Source organism: Urocitellus parryii, chromosome 5 (assembly GCF_045843805.1).
Source record: "Urocitellus parryii isolate mUroPar1 chromosome 5, mUroPar1.hap1, whole genome shotgun sequence".
In the NCBI taxonomy this organism is placed as follows: Eukaryota; Metazoa; Chordata; class Mammalia; order Rodentia; family Sciuridae; genus Urocitellus; species Urocitellus parryii.
Window position 1 is genome coordinate 176,754,848 of NC_135535.1, and position 22,546 is coordinate 176,777,393.

The 22,546-nt window shown below is 33.8% G+C and overlaps 1 protein-coding gene across 1 annotated transcript in view; it reads left to right on the forward strand.

The window, feature by feature from the left end:
• The window catches only part of Kif11 (kinesin family member 11), a 47,216-nt gene that overhangs the window by 10,184 nt on the left and 14,486 nt on the right, over positions 1-22,546 (forward strand). Inside the window, exons 7-17 of the mRNA XM_077799252.1 lie at positions 982-1,072; positions 1,456-1,698; positions 3,184-3,279; positions 7,012-7,100; positions 9,964-10,051; positions 12,107-12,295; positions 12,941-13,148; positions 14,206-14,378; positions 17,360-17,485; positions 17,708-17,866; positions 21,350-21,456. Coding sequence (XP_077655378.1) covers positions 982-1,072; positions 1,456-1,698; positions 3,184-3,279; positions 7,012-7,100; positions 9,964-10,051; positions 12,107-12,295; positions 12,941-13,148; positions 14,206-14,378; positions 17,360-17,485; positions 17,708-17,866; positions 21,350-21,456 — 1,569 coding nt within the window. The remainder of the gene's footprint in view (positions 1-981; positions 1,073-1,455; positions 1,699-3,183; positions 3,280-7,011; positions 7,101-9,963; positions 10,052-12,106; positions 12,296-12,940; positions 13,149-14,205; positions 14,379-17,359; positions 17,486-17,707; positions 17,867-21,349; positions 21,457-22,546) is intronic.

Genomic DNA, 22,546 nt, shown 5'->3' on the forward strand with positions numbered 1-22,546 from the left:
CCTAGCTTCATTTTCTTTTTTAGAAAAATTAGGAAATTAGGGGAAATCCAATTGGGATGATTCAAGGTGTGTGGATTACATTCCTAGGTATGTTTGTTTGTTTTGTTTTGGTAATACTGGTGATCGAATCCAGGACCTCATACATTTTAGGCAAGCACTGAGCTATAGCACCCAGCCACCACAATGTACAAAAATGATGCTTATAAACTTTTAAAAATAGTATGAAAGCACAAAGAAGAAAATTAAACATTATCATATTCTCTGCCAACCGTCAATGACATTAACAAACATAGTGATGTTCACCAAGTGCACATTTTAATACAGAAAAGAAGGATGTCTTTGGTCATCTATATGATTTTTGTTTTCTTCAGATAAATACTTAAATGTCAGTATTTAGCTTAAGGTATACTTTTGAACACTTTATGGTCTAGCAGGGATTATTTTATGGTGTTTTTGTAGGCATGCTATTTACTATTTCTGCTGTTTAGGAGAAGGAGTTACTTATTTCTGATAACATTTTCAAAACAGAAATATACTTGTACACAACAGTAGATATGGAGGAAGAATGATCTGATGGCTTGCCTGGTGGTATCTGAATTTATGGTAATGACATATTTCAAGTGGTTCTTACAAATAGATTGATTGATTGGGAGCCTTCTGCTCTGACATACCAAGTAATTATTCTGATCCCACCACATACCCATTTTCCAGGTGTGTCTAAAAATTCTAGTTAAAAATTATTTTAGGTTATTTTCAGGTAGCTTCTTATTGGGGTCTCCTCTATAGGCGGTATATATAAGAAAGGAAAAACCTACTCATTGTTCTATACCTTCTGTCTTCTAAAATCTTAATGATATCTCCTGTCTGATAATATTTTTCTTTACCCTTATGGATTTTGGTTTTTTCTGGGTCTTAGTGTTTTATAGGAAGCAAACAGTATTTTACTTTATAATGAATGGGCAATGTGGTCTTGTTTTCTAGTCGTTCCCACTCAGTTTTCTCTGTTACAATACATATGAAAGAAACTACAATTGACGGAGAAGAACTTGTTAAAATTGGAAAGTTGAACTTGGTAAGCATCTACCTTAATACCACTGTTTCATTCTTATGGAATGGCTTGACATTTTTACTTCTAGATAATATTTCTGTAGTCACTGGATTGTTAGCCTTCTTTTTTTTTTCTTTTAAATAAATATTTATTTAATTGTAGATGAAAACACAGTATCTTTATTTATTTTTGCGTGGTGCTGAGGATCAGACCCAGTGCCTCACATGTTCAAGGCAAGTGTTTTTACCACTGAGCCTCAGCCCCAGCTCCATGGGTTATTAGCTTTCTAGAGGGAGAAGAAATTTGTGTAGAAAATTGATTTGCTGGTAATTTAGTATATTATGTGTGAGAATGCATATCTTTGAATTCAGTTCCAATAGGTTGACTTTTTATTTTTAAAATTAAAGGTTGATCTTGCAGGAAGTGAAAACATTGGTCGTTCTGGAGCAGTTGACAAGAGAGCTCGGGAAGCTGGAAATATCAATCAATCTCTGTTGACTTTGGGAAGAGTTATTACTGCTCTTGTAGAAAGAACACCTCATGTTCCTTATCGAGAATCTAAACTAACTAGAATCCTCCAAGATTCTCTAGGGGGCCGAACAAGAACATCTATCATTGCAACAATTTCTCCTGCATCTCTCAATCTTGAGGTAAACCCTAAGAAAGGAAGCTGTAAAATGTAGAAGTTATAATTCTATATTTAGCTATCATATATTTTAAAAGTTCATTTACTAGTTTCATTCATTTTATACTGTGATAAAAGAATCTGTACATTGCATATGAATATGTTCTGGAGGACAACACTGAAAATATACAGTTTTTAATCTTAGAAAGCCAATTTTGTAAATGGCTTTTCCACAGTCTTCCAAGAAAATTGCTTTGGGTCAATAGCAGTGGGTGTTGTAATTTCATTGAGAACTTAGGATCAAGTGAATTCTACTGTTGCAGAACCAAGTTGAATGTTTGAGAACCCCAGCAAAGCAACAAAGATGGTGAATTCTGTTCTTATTTTCTTGTTATCCTCTGCTTTAAATGATATTAGAAAAGTTTTTCTAAAGGCTCCAATTCCCCTTTCATTTAAAAAATATTTTTACTGAAATATAATTTACATCCATAAAATTCACCCATGAAAATTATATTAATTCAGTGACTTTAGTATATTCAGAGTTGTGCAATCATCAAAAAAAAAAATTTTTTTTTTTTCCCCCGGGGGTGGGAGGACAGTTACCAGGGATTGAACTCAGGGGCACTCAACCACTGTGTCACATCCCCAGCCCTATTTTGTATTTTATTTAGAGACAGGGTCTCACTGAGTTGCTTAGTACCTGGCCATTGCTGAGACTAATTTTGAACTTGAGATCTTACAGCCTCAGCCTCCCAAGCCACTGGGATTGTAAGCAGGGGCCATAATGCACAGTTACTCCAGCCCTTTTTATGTTTTTCTTTGAGATGGGGTCTCACTCAGTTGCATAGGGCCTCGCTAAATTGCTGAGGCTGGCTTTGAATTTGTGATCCTCCTGCCTCAGCCTCCTGAGTTGATGAGATTATAAGCTTATGCCATCACTTAACTTTTTTTTTATCATCCCCGGAGTTTTGCTCATTAATAAGCATTTTTCATCCACTCCATTTCCAGCTCTAGATTACTATTTTTTGTATTTATAGATTTGCCTTTTTGGACATTTCATATAAATGGAATCATACAACATGTGAATGTTTTTTTTTCATTTAGCATAGTGTTTTTAAGGTTCATCCACATTGTAATGTGTATCAATACTTCATTCCTTTTCATGGGTGAATAATATGTTATCACATGGATATGGATATATAACATTTTGTTATTCATCAGTTGGTGAAGCTCATTGAGTTTAAGGCTGTTCTGAACGGTCAAATTATATGGGTAAAGACCCTGAAAATTACAGAGAAGGAAGAAAACACAAAGTGAAATTGAATAGAAGAATAAAGAAGAAAGTGTTAAAGGAAGGATAAAAAGGTTTGGCATAGTAGTCTATTTTAAGATTTATAGATTAGATATAACCATGAATTATTACTTGTAAATTACATAGTACATCCTCAATGACAAAAAGTACATTATCTTCACGATGTCTTGCCTAATTGACCTTTCCTTTTTATGACAGGAAACTCTGAGTACACTGGAATATGCTCATAGAGCAAAAAACATATTGAATAAGCCTGAAGTTAATCAGAAACTCACCAAAAAAGCTCTTATTAAGGTATTGTGAGTTTTTATGGTATAATATGATTTTGTTTGAGAAGTGTGAAAACAAGGAACTGAAACAGATGATTGTTAAACAAGATTTGTTAAATTGCCTGTGATAGACATCCTTGTTGTTGTTGAGACAGGGGCTCACTATGGCCTCCCCAGAATCTAAGTCCTGCTTAAGATTTTTTCCCCGCTTTGAGTTATTATCATTTTTTTTGTGGTGCTACGGATTGAGCCCTGGCATGCTAGGCCCTAAGGCTTCCTACTAAGCTATACTCCCAGCCTCTTGGGGTTGACATTTTATCTAATGATTTAAACTGAATGCTTAAATGATATGTAAGTATTTTTTTCTAATGCTGATATGTTGAATTTACCAGTATTATTCCTGAGTTTGCACTCTTAATAGTCTGCATTTATTTACAGTTACAGTTCTGTTTATTTATTTGCATCTTTGAGGTATAATTTATATACTTTAACATTCATCTATTTTTAATGCATTTATGGATTGTATAACATTGCCACAATTTAGTTTTAGAAATTTTTATTATTCTAGTCCACCTTTGCCCTTTGCAATTGAGTGGATACTGATAGAATTTCTGTTGATAGATTTGCCTTTTCTGTACATTTCCTATAAATAGAATTATATAATATTTGTATCTAATGTTTCTTGGCTTAACATTTGAGGTTCCCTTTATGTTGTAACATGTACTAGTGGTTTATTTCCTTTTATTGCTGAATAATATCCCTTTGTGTGAATAACACTGTATCTTTTTTTTATACACTCACCAATCAGTGAACATTTGAATCATTTCCAGAAATGCCACTATGAACATTCCCATTCTCATACATGCTTTTGTGTTGATGTTTTACTTTCTCTTGGCTAGACACCTAGGGATTTAATTTCTGCATTACTTAAGGAGTTTATCCTTAACTTTCTTTTTTTCTTTTGTTTTTTTCTTTTTCTTGTGGTGCTGACCTTACCTTGACACTCTGCTTTATTCTTATTTGGTACCAGGGATTGAACCCAGGGGCACTTAACCAGTGAGCCTCATTCTTATCCCTTTTTATTTTTTGTTTTGAGACAAAGTCTTGCCAAGCTATTGGAGCGTTGTTAAGTTGCGAAGGTTGCCTTTTAACTTACTATCCTCCTGCCTCAGCCTCCTGAGCCTCTGGGATTACAGGCCTTTACAACCACACTCTTTTATTTATTTTTTAGTTGTAGATGGACACAACATTTTAATTTCATTTATTTCTTTATTTTTATGTCGTACTGAGGATCGAACCTGGTGTCTCACACCTGCTAGGCAAACATTCTACCACTGAACTACAGCCTCAGCCCGAATGCTTAATTCTTTATAAGATACCTTTTCAAGGAGATTTTACCGCTTGACTTTCTACTAGCAATGTATGATGGCTGCAATTTCTTCAATATCTTCTTTAATACTTGTTATTGTAACTTTTTAATTTTAGCTACTCTAAAATTTCAAACATTTTTCTTTTTTTGTTTTTTAAGTTGTAGATGGACATAATACCTTTATTTAATTTATTTATTTTTATGTCGTGCTGAGGATCGAACCCAGGGCCTCACATGTGTCAGGCAAGTGCTCTACCACTGAGCCACAACCTCAGCCCTAAAATTAAAGTTAATGTAAACTGATACCTCATATGGTTATAATTAGTATTTCCCTAATAACTAACGGTGAGCATCTTTTCACATACTTATAATATCATTTGTATATTTTTCATTGAAATATCTGTTCAGGTACTTTATAAAGTATTCATATATTCCAGACATGACTTTCAAATATTTCCTTTCCTTCTTGGCTTCTCATTTTTTTTCATGTTGTTTTCTTTTTTTTTTGTTAAATATATTTTTAGTTGTTGTTAGACCTTTATTTATTTATATGTGTACTGAGAATCAAACCCAGTGCCTCATACATGCTAGGGATGGATGGTAAGGGGTAAAAAGGTAGTAGTTATATGAGGGATCTTTGTGGTGATGACCTGTTAGCATCTTGAGTGCACTACCACTGGCCCCAGCCCAAGCCCCAGCCCCAGCCCTGTGTTTTTCTTTTTTAATATCAAAATTTTAATGAGGTCTTTGGAGGTTCACATGCCTTTGTAAGAAATAATAGATTCTTTGGGCATTTTGTCAAACTAGGGTATTTTACCACAGGGATGTTGACATCAGTAACGATCCACTGATTTTATTTCTCATTTTTCTTTATAGTTGCATGAGTGTCTGTGTGTAGGTCCTTTGGGTTTAGCATCCAGTCAAGATATTAACAGCTTATCACCACAAGGATCCCTCATATGACTACCTCTTTTTTACCCCTTATCTCCCATCCCTAATTGCTGTTACCCACTAATCTTGCCTCTATTTATAAAATTTTGTCATTTAAAAAGTTATCGAATGGAATTGTACAATATATAAATTTTTGTTATTTAATTTATTTTTTTACTTTAAATAAATATTGGGGATTTACCACGTTGTTGTTTGTATTAGTAAGCCTTTTTAGTGTTGTTATATTCCATGTTACTTATGTACTTGATATAGTTTGTGTAATTGAAACATGACTTTAATTTTTGCTATTACAAATAAAACTATTAGCATCCATTTATAGTGATTTGTATAAACAAATTTTTATTTCTTTGGGATTATTATTTGAATATGTTTGCTGGGTTGAATGACAACTTGAATGTTTCATTTTTTCAACCCATTAAGTCCCCAAATTTTCAATTCTGCCAATATTTCAGAGAAACTGACATAGGTACATTAAAATGGTTGGAAATCATGGTCTAGAGCTTATATATAAGATTATTAATATTATTATAAATATTATAATTATATTCTTCTTATTATATATTGTATATTCTATTTCAGATTTATAGATGTTCCATATCTGGAATGATGGGACAAAGTGGGTTAAGGAACTGCCACACTTTTTTTTTTTTTTTTAACATTTTTTAGTTGTCAGTGGATCTTTTATTTTATTTATATGTGGTGCTGAGGGTTGAACCCAGGGCCTCACACATGCCTGGCAATCGCTCTACCACTGAGCCACAACTCCAGCCCTCCCAAACCGTATTTTAGGTGCTGTACCATTTTACATTTCCATGAGCAACATGTGTCATATAATTTCTCCACATCATCACCAGCGTTTGATGTTATAATTATTTTTTGTTTTAGCTATTTTGATATGTGTGATGGTGTTAGATATCTCACTATGGTTTAACTTATATTTCTCTAATGGCCAACAATGTTGAACATCTTTCCATCTGCTTATCTGATATTTGTATATCTTGCTTGGTAAAATGTCTGTTCATATCTTTAGGCCAATTTTCTAATTGGATTATTTATTCTTTATTGTTGTGGTTTGAGAGTTTGTAAAATATTCTAAATACTAATTTTTGCATACAAAGGTTTGCATATATTTGAGGTTTGATTTATTCATCTGTCCTTCTACCAGTATTACCCAGCTTTAATTGTTGGAGCTATATAATGATTCTTGAAATTGGGTGGACAGTTTAAATGGAAGTGTATAATGAGTACATTAAAAGTAACTTTAAAGACCATTGAAAGACTGTTTCTAAACCAATTAATATTGATTAAAAATATAGTGGTGATTTTTTAAAAAGACAGATATAAAAATTGAACCATATTTTATTTGTTGTATGTGTTCCGCAAACTAAATGGGAAAAAAAATACTAAATTGACACCTACAACCTTCCTTTTGTGCAGGAATATACAGAAGAGATAGAGCGTCTGAAACGAGATCTTGCTGCAGCTCGTGAGAAAAATGGAGTATACATTTCTGAAGAAAATTTTAGGTAAACCCTTGCTATGGAGTTAATTTCCAAGAATTAGCATTTGCTGATAACAGGCTGTTTGAAATAAAATTTACCGATATAGCAATAAGTAAAGTATATCTAATGTTTATAAATGCTTCTTTTGTTTTTAACATTTAAAGGTAGTTATCAAAGAGTTTTTAGAAAATCTTTTATCTGACTTTTTATTTACTTATTTATTTTCTTTTTGTAGTAATAGGGGTTGAACCCAGAGACACTCTTACCACTGAATTATAATCCTCAGCCTTTTTTATTTTTAATTTTGTCCTTGAACTTGTGATCCTCCTACCTCAGCCTCCTAAGTAGCTGGGATTATCGGTGTGCAAGCTGATTTTTTATTGCGCCAAGCTAACTTTTTACTTTAAGTAATTATTGATTTACATGAAAGTGCAAGAAGAGTACAGAGAGGTCCCAATGTATTATGCTTCCAGTTTTCCCCAATTATTACCTCTTACCTTCCTATGGCTTAATAGCAAAACCAGGAAATTGACATTGGTAGGATGAGTGTATATAGTTCTATGCAATTTTATACATGTGTGATACTCGATGGGAAAAATGAAATCAGGTCAAGAGATTCCTAGGAATCAAACTCAGGGTTTCCTGTGGTAGGCATGCACTCTACCACTGAGCTACATCCCCAGCCCTTGCACTTAATTCTTTCTTTTGTTGGTTTTTTTGTGGGAGAGGAAAGAGGGAGTTTCCTTTTTCTTTAGTGATGCATTATAATTATACACAGTACTGGGATTTATTGTTACATATTCATAAATGTACACAACAGAACAAGGTAATGTTGATCAGCTTCATTCCATAGTACCTTTTCTTTCCCTTTCCTCCTCCCTTGCCCTGGTCTTCTACTTTACTGGTATCCCTACTGTTTTCATGAGATCCCCGCCCCATCCCTGTTCTTTTTCTTTTTTTCTTCTCTGTCTTTCTCATATGAGAGAAAACATACGATCCTTGACTTTTTTTAAATACCTTTATTTTGTTTATTTATTTTTATGTGGTTCTGAGGATTGAACCCAGTGCCTCACATGTGTGAGGCAAGTGCTTTGCCACAACCCCAGCCCCATGACCCTTGACTTTTGACTTTCTTATTTAGCTTGACAAAATATTCTCAAGTTCCATCCATTTTCCTGAAAATTTTATTCTTCTTTATGGCTAAATAAAACTCTATTGTCTGTACTTAACTTCTTAAAACTTTATATTTTATTATTTTTTTCTGTTTCTCTGTAGTGTTCATATATACTTCATCATAGTAAACATTTCATTTTTTTCTTTTCTTTTTTAGTGTTATGTTTTTTAATTGCTTCATTTTACAGAAGTCCTTATATCTACCACTTTTATGTTTTTTATACTTTGATTTTTATTCAGTAAAAGTTGTTTATATTTAAGTTTGATATCAGAATTCCCTTGCCTGGTAGAAACTCCAACTTAAACTGTCTTAAAAATAACAAGGGGATTTAATTGGCTCATAAGTATGAAAAACCCAGTGAACTTATTTGATCTGGGCTGTAGGGTCCAGTTTCTGTCTCCTCACATTGCTTTCCTGATTGGTGGCTTTCTCATAGGACTGGCTTTTCATCATGAACAATGGTCAGCCACATAGTTGTTCTGTGATTTCTCATTATGTCCAGTGCAGATGAGAAACTAACTGTCCGTTTCTTCTGTCCAAAACTGGCTGAGTAACATCACTTATAAAATTAACCCATTATTTAGTGTGTGAATTTTCATTTAAATGCCAGTCTCCAGACCCTAAGCCTTATTTTCACTCCCATTTGGGTTTAATGAAAGTGACACTGGAAGTTCAGGTAGTGAGGTAGACCAATGGCTCTCAAGGAAGGGGGGATGATGCCCTCTAGAGGATATTCAATAATATCTTTTTTTTTTTTTTTTGGTACTAGGAATTGAACCCAGGGGCCTTTACCACTGATCTACATCCACAGACCTCTTTCTCTTTTCTTTCTTTTTTTCTAATTTTATTTTATTTTATTTTTTTGAGATAGAGTCTCACTAAGTTGCTTACAGCCTCACTAAATTACTGAATCTGGCCTGGAACTCGGGTTTCTTCTATTTAAGCCTCCTGAGTGCTGGGATTACAGGCATGCATCATCATGCCTGGCTAGTATATTTCTGATGGTTATCACTGGTAGGGTTGCAGAGCACTACTGGCAACCAGTGGATGCTACTCAACATCCTAAAATGCATAGGATATTTCCATACCAAAAAATTATTGGCACAAAATGTCAGTAGTGTTGAGGCTGAAAAATGCTGCCCTAGAGTATAATCCTTTTATCTCATGAGGGTTTATGTGCTGGTATGATGATGATATTTGTTTCTTGGGGTGGGCATAACATACAGGGGTTAGGAGATGATATTATCATGCCTGCTGCTTTAGTTCTCCCTTATCTCTTCTTCTCGTGATATCAGATGTCTTCAACTATCAAGTCTTTCCAGCATTCTGGGAAGGCATCTTTATATTCCATATCCCTAATTATAGACTCTTAGGTTGTATCCCTCCTGTCTCTATTGTAAGTGAGTTACAGCCCTCTTTTAGCTTTCTGGCTTCTCAAATTTGATGTACACACACACATGCTTTACCTTTTTATGTTGGTTTCAGTTTCAGAATTGGAGTCAAAAGAAAAATGTTTCATTTATAAAACAAAGACTGAGAAAACATTTGTTTTTTGCAATTTATGTTTATTGCTTATCAAAACTTAGGTGTTATTTCATGATGGTGCTAAGTGGTGGAGATGAGTTTGTGTAACTGTCATCATTATGTTATATTCTAATATTTCTTAGTATTGGAAAAAATATTAACTGTTAAACTCATTAAAATTTATTTTAGAGCCATGAATGGAAAATTAACTGTTCAAGAAGAACAAATTGTAGAATTGATTGAAAAAATTGGTGCTGTTGAGGAGGAACTAAATAGGGTAAGCATTCGAAACATTAAATGTTACTTGAAAAGCAAATATTAAAATAAAACTTTAGAATGGGAAGGAACCATTTTTCTTTTCTTTTTTTTTAATTTTTAGGTTGTTTTTTTTTTTTTTAGGTGGACACAATATCTTTATTTTTTATTTTTATGTGATGTTGAGGATTGAACCCAGCACCTGCGCATGCCAAGCAAGCACACTACCGCTTGAGCCACCTCCCCAGCCCCCCATTTTTCTCTTTTAAGGATTTTTTTTTTCTGGCTCTTATGCTGAAAGTAAATTATATCATAATTTTACTATTATTAATGTTAATGAAAAAGCTACAAAAATTTAGCCAGGTGTTGTTTAATGACTGGGATATTTTCTGAGATATGCATTGTTAGATTAGGTGATTTTATTGTTGCATAAATATCATATACAAGCCTATACATCTAGAATATACAGTACAGCCAATTTTTATTTATATATTTATTCTTTTACTTTTCAAATTTTTTTTGTTAAAAGTTAGGACAAACATACACACTAGCCTAGGCCTATAAAGGGTGAGAATCATGAATATCATTTTCTTCTACCTCCACATCTTGGTTCCTTGGAAAGGAACCAAGTAAAGGGGCAATAAACACACAGTGAGCTGTCATCTCCTTTGATTATAATGCCTTGACCTTCTAAAGTGAGATGCCTAAGCACCTACCTATGGCTGTTTTACTATTAACTAGGAGTACACTCTAGATAGAGTATATAGTACAGTAAATACAAAAACCAGAAACATAGTCATTTATTATCATTTATTATGGTTTATACACGATTGTGTTGTTTTTTAATATGACTGGCAGCACAGTGAGTTTGTTTATACCAGCATCATCACAAACACATGAGTAATAACATATGACAGCTCTGGCTTCACTAGGTGATAGAAAATTTTCAGTTCCATTATAATCTTTTCTCTCTCATCAGTACTGGGGATTGAATCTAGGGTCTTATGCATGCTAGGCAAACATTCTACTACTCAGCTATACTGCTAGTCCCTGGCTTGTTATAATCTTATAGGACTATCACACACAGTCTGTTGTTGACTGAAACATCATTATGCAGCAGATGAGTAACTAAACTTTTAGAGTTGTTGAAGTTGTAAAGTTAATGCTGAGGAGTTTTTGTTAACATGTTTATCAGATGAAGGAATACAGAGATTGGGAGAGATTGGGTGTTAAATAAAAGTATTAGATTAGGGGGGGAGACCTGACTCTGCCATATGTCCTCACATTAACACCTTTATAACACAGATCCACTGACAGTTTTGGAAGAAAACTGAAGAATTAACACCACTGCATAGATCTGTTATTTAATTTCTAAAGTTTTGAGTAAACTTATAGGAAGAAACCAGATGCCATATAAAATGTGCTAACCTGCCTGGTAATTTGTTATAACTTTTACCTAGGAATAATTTGTTTTGTTCTCCTGAACTAACCAGGTAACTAACCAATGAGTTCAGCTTTGCTTTTTTTTTTTTTTTTTTGGTGGTACTGTGGTGCTAGGAATCAAACCCAGGGCCTCACATGTAAAGCAAGTAACTCTACCACTGAGCTCTCTCACCAGCCTCATTTTGTTTTTGGTGATTGAATCCAGGGATGCTTTACTACTGGATCTATGTCCCCAGGACTTGTTATTTTTGACACAGAGTCTCACTGAGTTATGGCCTTGCTAAGTTGCTGAGATTGGTCTTTTTTTTTTGGTACAGGGTTGAACTCAGGGGCACTTGACCACTGAGGCACATCCCCAGCCTTGTTTTGTATTTTATTTAGAGACAGGGTCTCACTGAGTTGCTTAGTGCCTCGTTGTTGCTGAGACTGGCTTTGAATTTGGGATTCTCCTATCTTAGCCTCCTGAGCCAATGGGATTACAGGCACGAGCCACCTCATCCAGCTGAGACTGGTCTTGAACTTGTGATCCTCCTGTCTCAACCTTCCAAATTGCTGGGATTACAGGTGCATACCACAATGCCCAGCTAGCCCCAGCATTTTTAAAATTCTTAAATGTTTAATGTATTATATTTAGGTTACAGAGTTATTTATGGATAATAAAAATGAACTTGACCAATGTAAATCTGACCTGCAAAATAAGACACAGGAACTTGAAACCACTCAAAAACATTTGCAAGAAACTAAATTACAGCTTGTTAAAGAAGAATATATCTCATCAGCTTTGGAAAGTACTGAAGAGAAACTTCATGATACTGCCAGCAAGGTTTGTCCTTTGTTTTGATTTGTACTTGTATTAAAGAAATTAGAGAATGGGTAGAAGTAACTTTCTATGCTTACATATTAACTATGAGATTCTGTTTATTCAACATAAATGACATTTGTGTCAATTTAAAGAATATTATTGTACTATTTTATCTATATTTTTCTCACATTAGATGCTGACTCAAGTCAAAAGTTAAAATGGAGCATGACTTTATATTTTGTGGACACTTATATTTTGCTTTGTGGTGAAGACAAACTAAATAGTCATTAAGATTTTGTTGTCTTCTAATGATGGAAGATGATGAAAGTATTGCATTTTTTAATTAGGTGTACTTTGAGGAGATAGTAAAACATAATAGAAAAAAATGTGAGGGGATATGATTACTGCAATAAATTTGCAAAGTCAATTTCCTTGTATAGATGGCTGAGGAGAAATAAACATTACTAGAGATTTGGATAAATTACCATATAAGCATTTCTTTTGATGTCTAAAATTTACCAGTTCTCATAGAGAAATTCTTATGTAGCATACATATTTTCATTAGATTGCTTTTATCTTAACATTTTTTCATGTTTTTTTATTGGTATATAATGGTCAGATTTGTTGTTATTCAATATTTATTATTATTTTTTTAATTTTATATAGTTGCTCAACACAGTTAAAGAAACAACAACAGATGTATCTGGTCTCCATTCCAAACTGGATCGTAAGAGGGCAATTGACCAACATAATGCAGAAGCTCAAGATATTTTTGGCAAAAACCTGAATAGTCTATTTAATGATATGGAGGAATTAATTAAGGATGGCAGCTCAAAACAAAAGGCCGTGCTAGAAGTTCACAAGACTTTGTTTGGTAAGTTTCAGTATTTCTAATTATTCTAGACTTTATGTGTTCCATGTGAGGCGAATTTCAAAACTAATAATTTAATACAGGAAAATAATCAGGTGACAGTATCTCTAGTACCCTCCCCAAGGCACACACTATTTATTTAGAGTGGAGATTAATGCTTTTTTTTAAAATTGTTTTTGTTGTTGTTGTTGTTGAACATAGACACAATACTTTTATTTATTTTTATGTGGTGCTGAGGAACAAACCCAGTGCCTCACACATGCAAGGCAAGTGCTCTACCATAGAGCTACAACCCTAGCCCCAAGATTAATGCTTTTTTGAGCTAAACAAAACAAACCTTAAGGGTAATTTCCTCCTGTTTTCTATATATGTTTGTTAAATAATCATATAAATTTAGAAGTTCCCTTTTTTCCTGACCCTGGGGATTTAGTACTCTTAAATTTATTGAGCTCTTATTATAGAAATTTCCTCCGCACAAACATTTTGCAACTCTTATTTTTTTTCCCCTTTTGGGAATATATATCTTAAAAGTTTGCTTTACTCTCAGAATATATATGTGTGTCATTATTTTTAACTGTTCCATTGCTCTCTCCTTTTAGAAAGAACACGCCTAAAAGTATTAGTTTACTTTTTATTAAAATATACTCAGAAAATTTAGAAGGTCCAGAAATGTAAAAATTTTTAAATCATCTAGATTCTACTCACATTCAGCCAATCACTATAAATTTTGTATTGATTTCTAGTTCATTTCTCTTCTACATTTTAGAGATTAATTTTAGTATATTCTAATTTTTGGTTTACTGTTATAGTTAAGTTTGATATACTTGTAAATATGTCAAGGGCTTATAGAACACTATAGGACATATATAAGATGTATTTAAAATCTTTTCTTCCTTCAGTAGGGAGCCATTTCTTTTAAGCTTTTGTATTATTACAAATTCCACAACAAGGATATAATTTTGCCTACCTTTTTGAAGTGGGTCTATCTGTATTTAAATATGTTTATTTATGTCAAAATTTACATATTTCTTTCCTTTTTTTTTTTTTGTCATTGTTATAGGAAATCTGATGTCTTCTAGTGTCTCTGCGTTAGACACTATTACTACAGTAGCACTTGGATCTCTCACATCTGTTCCAGAAAATGTGTCGACTCATATTTCTCAAATTTCTAATATGATATTAGAAGAACAATCATTAGCAGCAGAAACTAAAACTGTACTGCAGAAATTTATTGTTAGTAAATATCTTTAATTATTTTTGAAGGGCTTTATTTGATAAGTCATCAAAAAACAATGTTAACTACTCTTCTTTCATCTTAAGCTTTGCTAGACACAATGATATACATCTCTTTGAAAGAGTATATTTACAGTTTTAGAGACAAGTCTCTCCATTGTTTTGTTTTTTTCTCGGTACTGGGGATTGAACTCAGGGATGCTTTATCACTGAGCTACATTACCACTGTACCCCCCGCCCCCCAACCCACACTTTTTAAAAAAATTTTGAGACAAGGTCTCACTAGGTTGTTTAGGGCCTTGCTAAATTGCTGAGGTTGGCCTCAAACTTGAAATCCTTCTGTCTCAGACTCCTGATTTACTGGAATTATAGGCATATGCCACCATGCCAGCTTCCACTATATTCCCCCCCACCCCCCCGAAAGATTGGTTTCCAAATGTATGTAATTAAGTTCTGACACTTTTTTCACTTGTATCTGGTATGGTTAAGAATAGGAGTTATCAATAAGCTTTCTAATAAGTAAAGGGTAGCTTTAACTCCAAATGAATCAAAGAGACTCAAGACTTGTTAGTTGGCACTCCCTCCTCATTTCAAGGGTCTTTGGCATAATCATGTTAAACTAACTTTCAACTAGAAAGGGGATATTGGATAATTTTTAAACTATAATAGTGTATGATAATAATAGTAATGTGTGATAGTAATAGTCATATGTAATAGTAATAGTAATTTAAGAAAAATAGTAAATAGGATTCTAGGAGCACAACCAGGCATGCTGGTGCACGCCTAGAATCCCAGTGGCTTGGGAGGCAGAGGCAGGAGGATGGTGAGTTCAAAGTCAGCCTCAGCAATTTAGTGAGGGCCTAAGTAACTCCACTGAGACCCTGTCTCTAAATAAAATATAAAAAAGGGCTGGAGATGTGGCTTATGTGGTTAAGTGGTCCTAGGTTCAATCCCCATTGCCAAAAGAAAAAAAAAGAAAACGAATTCTAGGAGCACATAAAACAATTTCCAGGTTTAGATCTGTGTGACCAAGCCTTTTTTTCTTTCTTTCTTTTTTTTTTTTTTAAATTTTTAATATTTATTTTTAGTTTTCGGCAGACAAAACATCTTTGTATGTGGTTCTGAGGATCGAACCCGGGCCGCACGCATGCCAGGCGAGCGCGCTACCGCTTGATCCACATCCCCAGCCTTTTTTTTTTTTTTTTAATATTTATTTTTTAGTTGTGGTTGGGCACAATATCTTTATTTATTTTTTTTCTATGTGGTGCTGAGGATCAAACCTCGCACATGCTAGGTGAGTGCTCTACCGCTGAACCCCAACCCCAAACCTTTGATTCTAAAGCTTTTCCCCATGATTCTATAGAAATCACTCTTGTAATTATACTTAATATTACCTCTTTCATACCTGATTTATATTTTTTATACTGTAATTATATGGATTGCTAGGAAGTTCTTGACCATATTCTGTTTTTTTCCTATGCAGGCTCTCTGCCTCCCTTTTTGAGGTTAACAATATTTATTCAGTATTTTCCAAATAAATATTATAAATGTTAGCTGACCCTCATTGAAATTGACAAAGTTAAACATATTTTGTCATTACTAATGTTTCAGAAATTGATTTATTCACTAAATGGTAGTCTTTATTTATGGATGTTTTCCTGGATAACAAGGTGAAAACATTGCCTAAATCAAAAGAAGAGATGACTATTGCTCCCACAGAATTAGTTGGAATTAGTTTTCCAAAGAAAACCAGTATTCTTTTAAGTACTTACTAATTTATTTATTTATTCATTCATTCATTCATTCATTCATTCAAGTTTAAGTACTTACTAATTTATTTCTGTTTTTGTTTCCCCTTCCTTAGTGAAAAGAAGTTTAGATCAGAATTTATGTTTTAATTTTTTGATACTAGGGGTTGAACTCAGGAGTGCTTAACCACTTAGCCACATTCCCAGCCCTTTTAAAAAATTTTTTTAAAGTTGTTTATGGACCTTTATTTTATTTATTTGTATTTGGTGCCGAGAATCAAACCCAGTGCCTCACGCATGCTAGGCAAGCGCTCTACCACTGAGCCACAACCCCAGCCCTTTTAATTTATTTTTTATTTTGAGACAGGGTTTCGCTAAATTGCTTAGGGCCTCATTAAGTTTCTGAGACTGGCTTTGAAATTGGGATTCTACTACCTCTACCTCCCAAACTGCTGGGATTATAGGCATGCTCCATAGTGCCCAGTTTTTTTCTCTTTTTATAGAACTTTCTAATCTACACTACATTGTTAATTTTCCATATAACTTGATAAGAACAAGAACTTCACAAGTTCTTCTGATAGATTAGGCTCTTAGTCATCAGATCTTCAGAGTCAAACACCTCTAGCCCAAAGCCTACTCTTGGTAACTATTTGTACTCAATCTTTCTGACTGGTAACCTAAACTTAGTTGAAATTTATTTTCAAAAAATGTACCTGTGGGTTTTGAGCTTTTGTTTTGTTTTTTAATTTCCTTTGGAATGGTGAAATCTTATCAATTGACTCATTTCCTCTCTTCTGAATTTTGACTTGTTTCATTAGACTGTTAGGAATATACTATGTGGGCTGGAATTGTGGCTCAGTGGTAGAGTACTTGCCTAGTAGCATGTGTGAAGCACTGGGTTCTATCCATTAGCACTGCATAAAAATAAATAAAATAAAGGTTTGCTATCCATCTACAACTAAAAAAATAAAATAAAATAAAAAGAATATATTATGTACCAACTGACCATTTTCTTAATTACTAGATGTAGGACTAAGTGACTTATGCTGAATATTAATTTTAGGTATACAGATCAGATATCTTAGTAGATTATAAAAAATAGAGAATGTCAGTTTAGAATTTTAATGTTCATGTTTAGTTGCTGAAGATTTTAAGATATTATTATATAACCAGCCAGGTTTATGGAAGTAAAATACTTTTTACAAAGACCTGTTTTCTTATTTTTAAAACCAGAATGAATTTTCAACTGGCCTTCTAAGTTCACTGGAGACAATTTTAAAACCTGCTGTGGTGCATATATTGGAGATCAATAGTCAACTGAAGCACAGTTTCAAGACTTCATTGACAGTGGCTGATAAGGTAACAAATGTTATGTTCTTTTTTTAAAAAATTTTTTAAAATACCTTTATTTACTTTATTTATTTATTTTTATGTGGTGCTGAGGATCGAACCCAGTGCCTTGCAAGTGCTAGACGAGCTCTCTACCACTGGGCCACAACACCAGCCCCTGTTTATGTTCTTTATATGTCAAAATTTATGTGCTATTTAAGGAAGAAACTAACGTGTTTTTTTCCTTCAAAGATAGAAGATCAGAAAAAAGAAATGGATGGCTTTCTCAGTACATTGTGTAACAATCTACATGAACTACAAGAAAATACAGTTTCCTCCTTGATTGAATCACAGACACTTTGTGAAAACTTAAGTGAAGACCTGAATACCATAAAACAATCCCATTCACAGGTATCTTCTTCTTCTTCTTTTTTGTTTTTTTAAATTTTTTTAGTTGTTGAGGCTGGAGTTGTGGCTCAGCGGTAGTGTTCATCTAGCATGTATGGGGCCTTGGGTTCTATCCTCAGCACCACATAAAAATAAATAAATAAATAAATAAATAAAGGTATTGTGTCCCACTACAACTAAAAAATAAATATTTTCAAAACATATCTTTTAGTTGTTGATGTACCTTTATTTTTTATTTATTTGTATGTGGTGCTGAGGATTGAACCTAGTGCACACGTGCTAGATCAAGCATTCTACCACTGAGCCACAGCCCCAGCCCTCACAGGTATCATCTTTAACTGACATGAGAATGTAAAACGAAAGTTTTGTGATGGTCTTTTTTTTTTTTTTTTTTAAAGAGAGAGTGAGAGAGAGGAGAGTGAGAGAGAGTGAGAGAATTTTAATATTTATTTTTTAGTTTTCGGCGGACACAACATCTTTGTTTGTATGTGGTGCTGAGGATCGAACCTGGGCTGCACTCACGCCAGGCGAGCGAGCTACCACTTAAGCCACATCCCCAGCCCCATTGTGATGGTTTGATATGGTTTAATGATCTGTTACACAATCTGAATGTTGTAAAACCAATTTAGAAAACCTGTCCCAGTGGAATGCAGTATATTTTAGTAACCAAAACAGAGAATCCAAAATCAAAGCAAAGTCAGGTGCAGTGGAGCACATCTGTAATCCTAGTGACTGGGGAGGCTGAGGCAGGAAGCTTGTAAGTTCCATAGCCATTGTTCCTTATAACAATAATTAATGTCAAATATTTGAAAATACTTCTCTTCATCAGTTAACATTTGAGAAATTGCTACATGTAGAACCCTATGCTGAAGCACATTATGACACAACAGCCTCTCTTTACACCAAGATGAAAGATTAGCAAAAAAGAAAAAAATATCTTTAGAGAAAAATGATTATAACAGTTAAACTGAACATGATGTTGCAAGTTCTTTTCTCTAGAATGACATGGGTAGTAGTTAGTATCTTTCATAAACTAAGCCCTACTTTCTCTTCATTATGTCTTTTTTTTTTTCTCCTTTTTTGTACTGGGGATTGAACCCAGGGACAGTTAGTCACTGACTCACATCCCCAGTCTTTTATATTTTTCATATTGAGACAGGGTCTTGCTAAGTTACTGACGGCCTTGCTGAGTTACTGAGGCTGGCTTTGAGTTTGCAATCCTTTTATCTCAGCCTCCCCAACTGCTGGGATTACAGGCGTGCGCCACTGCACCTGCTCTCTTTATTATTTCTGTCTCATTGGTGACAGATATTTAAATTCTAGTAAATTAATACAATTTTTAATTTTTAATGATTGATTATAAATATAATTCATGACTTCTCTTCCATATAAACTATTCTTCAATATGTGCAGCTTTAAACTAAAGCCAAACCTTCAAACCATAATCTCTATTACCAGATATGTGGAAAAAAACTTCTATTATGATTAAGATTTGAGAAATGGGGCTGGGGATGTAGCTCAAGCGGTAGCGTGCTCGCCTGGCGTGTGTGCGGCCCGGGTTCAATCCTCAGCACCACATACAAACAAAGATGTTATGTCCACCAAAAACTAAAAAATAAATATTAAAAATTCTAAAAAAAAAAAAAGATTTGAGTAATAATGAAAATCTAAAGTTTTATTAAATTAGCCTATCATGAAATGACAGCACTGTGGTCAATAAAACTGAAAACTGTTGACATGATTTAGTGAGCAAAAAAGAGTTCTTTTTCTTTGGAGGTGGGGAGGAATTCATATCTATGTCAATCAAAACGAGAGGGGGAAACACATCAAGGTTTTTAGTTATGAAATACAACAACTTTAAAATAGAATATTAGTTTTTGAAATAGATAAGCATGAAACTTTTCAGGGAGGATTAACATCAGAAATTAGTAAAAATTATAGTTAACATTTGTGTATTCTGTTTATTCCTCCCATCAGTACAGATACAGATCCTATGACTTGCCCAGTTTTCTAATGAAGACACTGAGACCTTGGGAGCTCAAACAATATTTCATTTTACATATTACATATGCCTAAAAGGCATTCATTTGTGAGTGCCTCTTTTATACATTTCTTGGCAATTTGAAATTGCAGTAATTTCTTATACCTCTATGTAGGGTATCTGCCTTAAATCTATTTACAACTTTGTAGATACCTATACATATATAGATCTTTTATTGTATGTAATTCCTGAGGGAAGAGTTGTGTAGATCTTTCTCTTTCTTTTATATATATGTATATAGATTTGTTGTTGAGATTTGGTAAATTCCATCGATCTGTCTTTAAGCTGCTTTTAAGCTTGCAAAAAAATTTGTTTTATATATATGTCATATTCTAAGGCCGATCATTTTTTAATAAATTAGCTGTTTTGTAATGCTTAAAATTGGTAGCCAAATAGGAAACTTGATCCAAAATATATCTTACATGAATGCTTTGATTTCCCTGGCTTTAAAAAAGCAAATTTACTAAGTGAACTATTCCTTGGGTTTTCTAGAATTTAAAGTGAACACTAATGAAACAATTGTGTAAACTTTGAACACATATTTGTAGATAAATCTGATAATACCTGTATTACCCTCTGCTTTTGGACTAGTAGAATTACTAACAGACTTTTTCACAATCAGAATGTTAGGTATATATTAAGAGATATTAAGTGGAATGAACAGTAAATATAAGTCCTGGATATGTTTCCAACTCTTCCTTGTAATCTTTTTTTTATTTTAGAGAGAGAGAGAGAGAATTTTTTTTTAATGTTTAGTTTTCAGCTTTCGGTGGACACAACATCTCTGTTTGTATGTGGTGGTGAGGATCGAACCCGGGCCGCATGCATGCCAGGCGAGCACGCTACCGCTTGAGCCACATCCCCAGCCCTCCTTGTAATCTTTAGTGTAGCTTCTTCATTTTGCAATGTGGCATGTTATGTGCCTATAAGAACTTGTTTTTAAAGATATTATGTATAAGTAAAGATATAAGAATCTAATTATATTTTATTAATAAAACTCAGCTAGATCCTATAAATTTTTTTAGTTCCAGTAATTAATATTTTTGGATTGCTTGACCCATTAAGTTATCATCATTAATTTCCCTTTCTAGTATTATCATCAGTTAGAAAGTAACTATGTACCTGTCACAATGGTTCTCAAACATAATGTGATATCTGGATGTGTTTTGAAGTATAATAAAAGTAATTTGTTACTAACAATTAAAACAGCAAAGTTTGCAATTATAATTATTTACTTTTTAAAAAATATCTATAAATACTATCCTTTTTGAATCACTTTCACTTCTTTCCTCTATGGGAGAGAAGTGAAGTTAAAGAGCTTCTCAAGAATTTATATTATTCTCACCTAGAGAAGAAGACTTCATGTCATCCATCAGTCATATGCAGAAAAAAGTGTTCAACTGTCATAATTACAAGTCTTTTCCCTTTCTCCCATCTTCTTATAGGAGCTTTGCCAGTTAATCAATCTTTGGGCAGAGAGATTCTGTACTTTGGAGGAAAAGTGTAAAAACATCCAGAAACCACTCAGGAATGTCCAAGAAAATACAGAGCAGTAAGCTATTTTTAAATTCTTTTCAACTTTCTATAAGTCTTCTGAATTATTTTAGAAAAAAAGTTTCAAATAGTGCATATAGTTCTTATATATTTTCAAGTAAATTTCTCATTTGTTAACAAGTTAGTATGTATGTGGGTATAACTTAAGTGTATAAACACATAAATAACTTTCTATCCATATTTGTGCTTCTTTTTCAGGCAGTGAAAAATTTGGCTCTTGTTCACATATTTTCTTTTTTTTTTTTTATTGGTTGTTCAAAACATTACAAAGCTCTTGACATATCATATTTCATACATTAGATTCAAGTGGGTTATGAACTCCCATTTTTACCCCAAATACAGATTGCAGAATCACGTCGGTTACACATCCACATTTTTACATAATGCCATTAGTAACTGTTGTATTCTGCTACCTTTCCTATCCTCAACTATCCCCCATCCCCTCCCCTCCCATCTTCTCTCTCTACCCCATCTACTGTAATTCATTTCTCTCCTTTTTTTTTTCCCATTCCCCTCACAACCTCTTATATGTAATTTTGTATAACAATAAGGGTCTCCTTCCATTTCCATGCAATTTCCCTTTTCTCTCCCTTTTCCTCCCACCTCATGTGTCTGCTTAATGTTAATCTTTTCCTCCTGCTCTTCCTCCCTGCTCTGTTCTTAGTTGCTCTCATTATATCAAAGAAGACTTTTGGTATTTGTTTTTTAGGGATTGGCTAGCTTCACTTAACATAATCTGCTCTAGTGCCATCCATTTCCCTGCAAATTCCATGATTTTGACGTTTTTTAGTGCTCCGTAGTACTCCATTGTGTATAAATGCCACATTTTTTTTATCCATTCATCTATTGAAGGGCATCTGGGTTGGTTCCACAGTCTAGCTATTGTGAATTGTGCTGCTATGAACATCGATGTGGCAGTATCCCTGTAGTATGCTCTTTTAAGGTCTTCAGGGAATAGTCCGAGAAGGGCAATAGCTGGGTCAAATGGTGGTTCCATTCCCAGCTTTCCCAGGAATCTCCATACTGCTTTCCAAATTGGCTGCACCAATTTGCAGTCCCACCAGCAATGTACAAGAGTACCCTTTTCC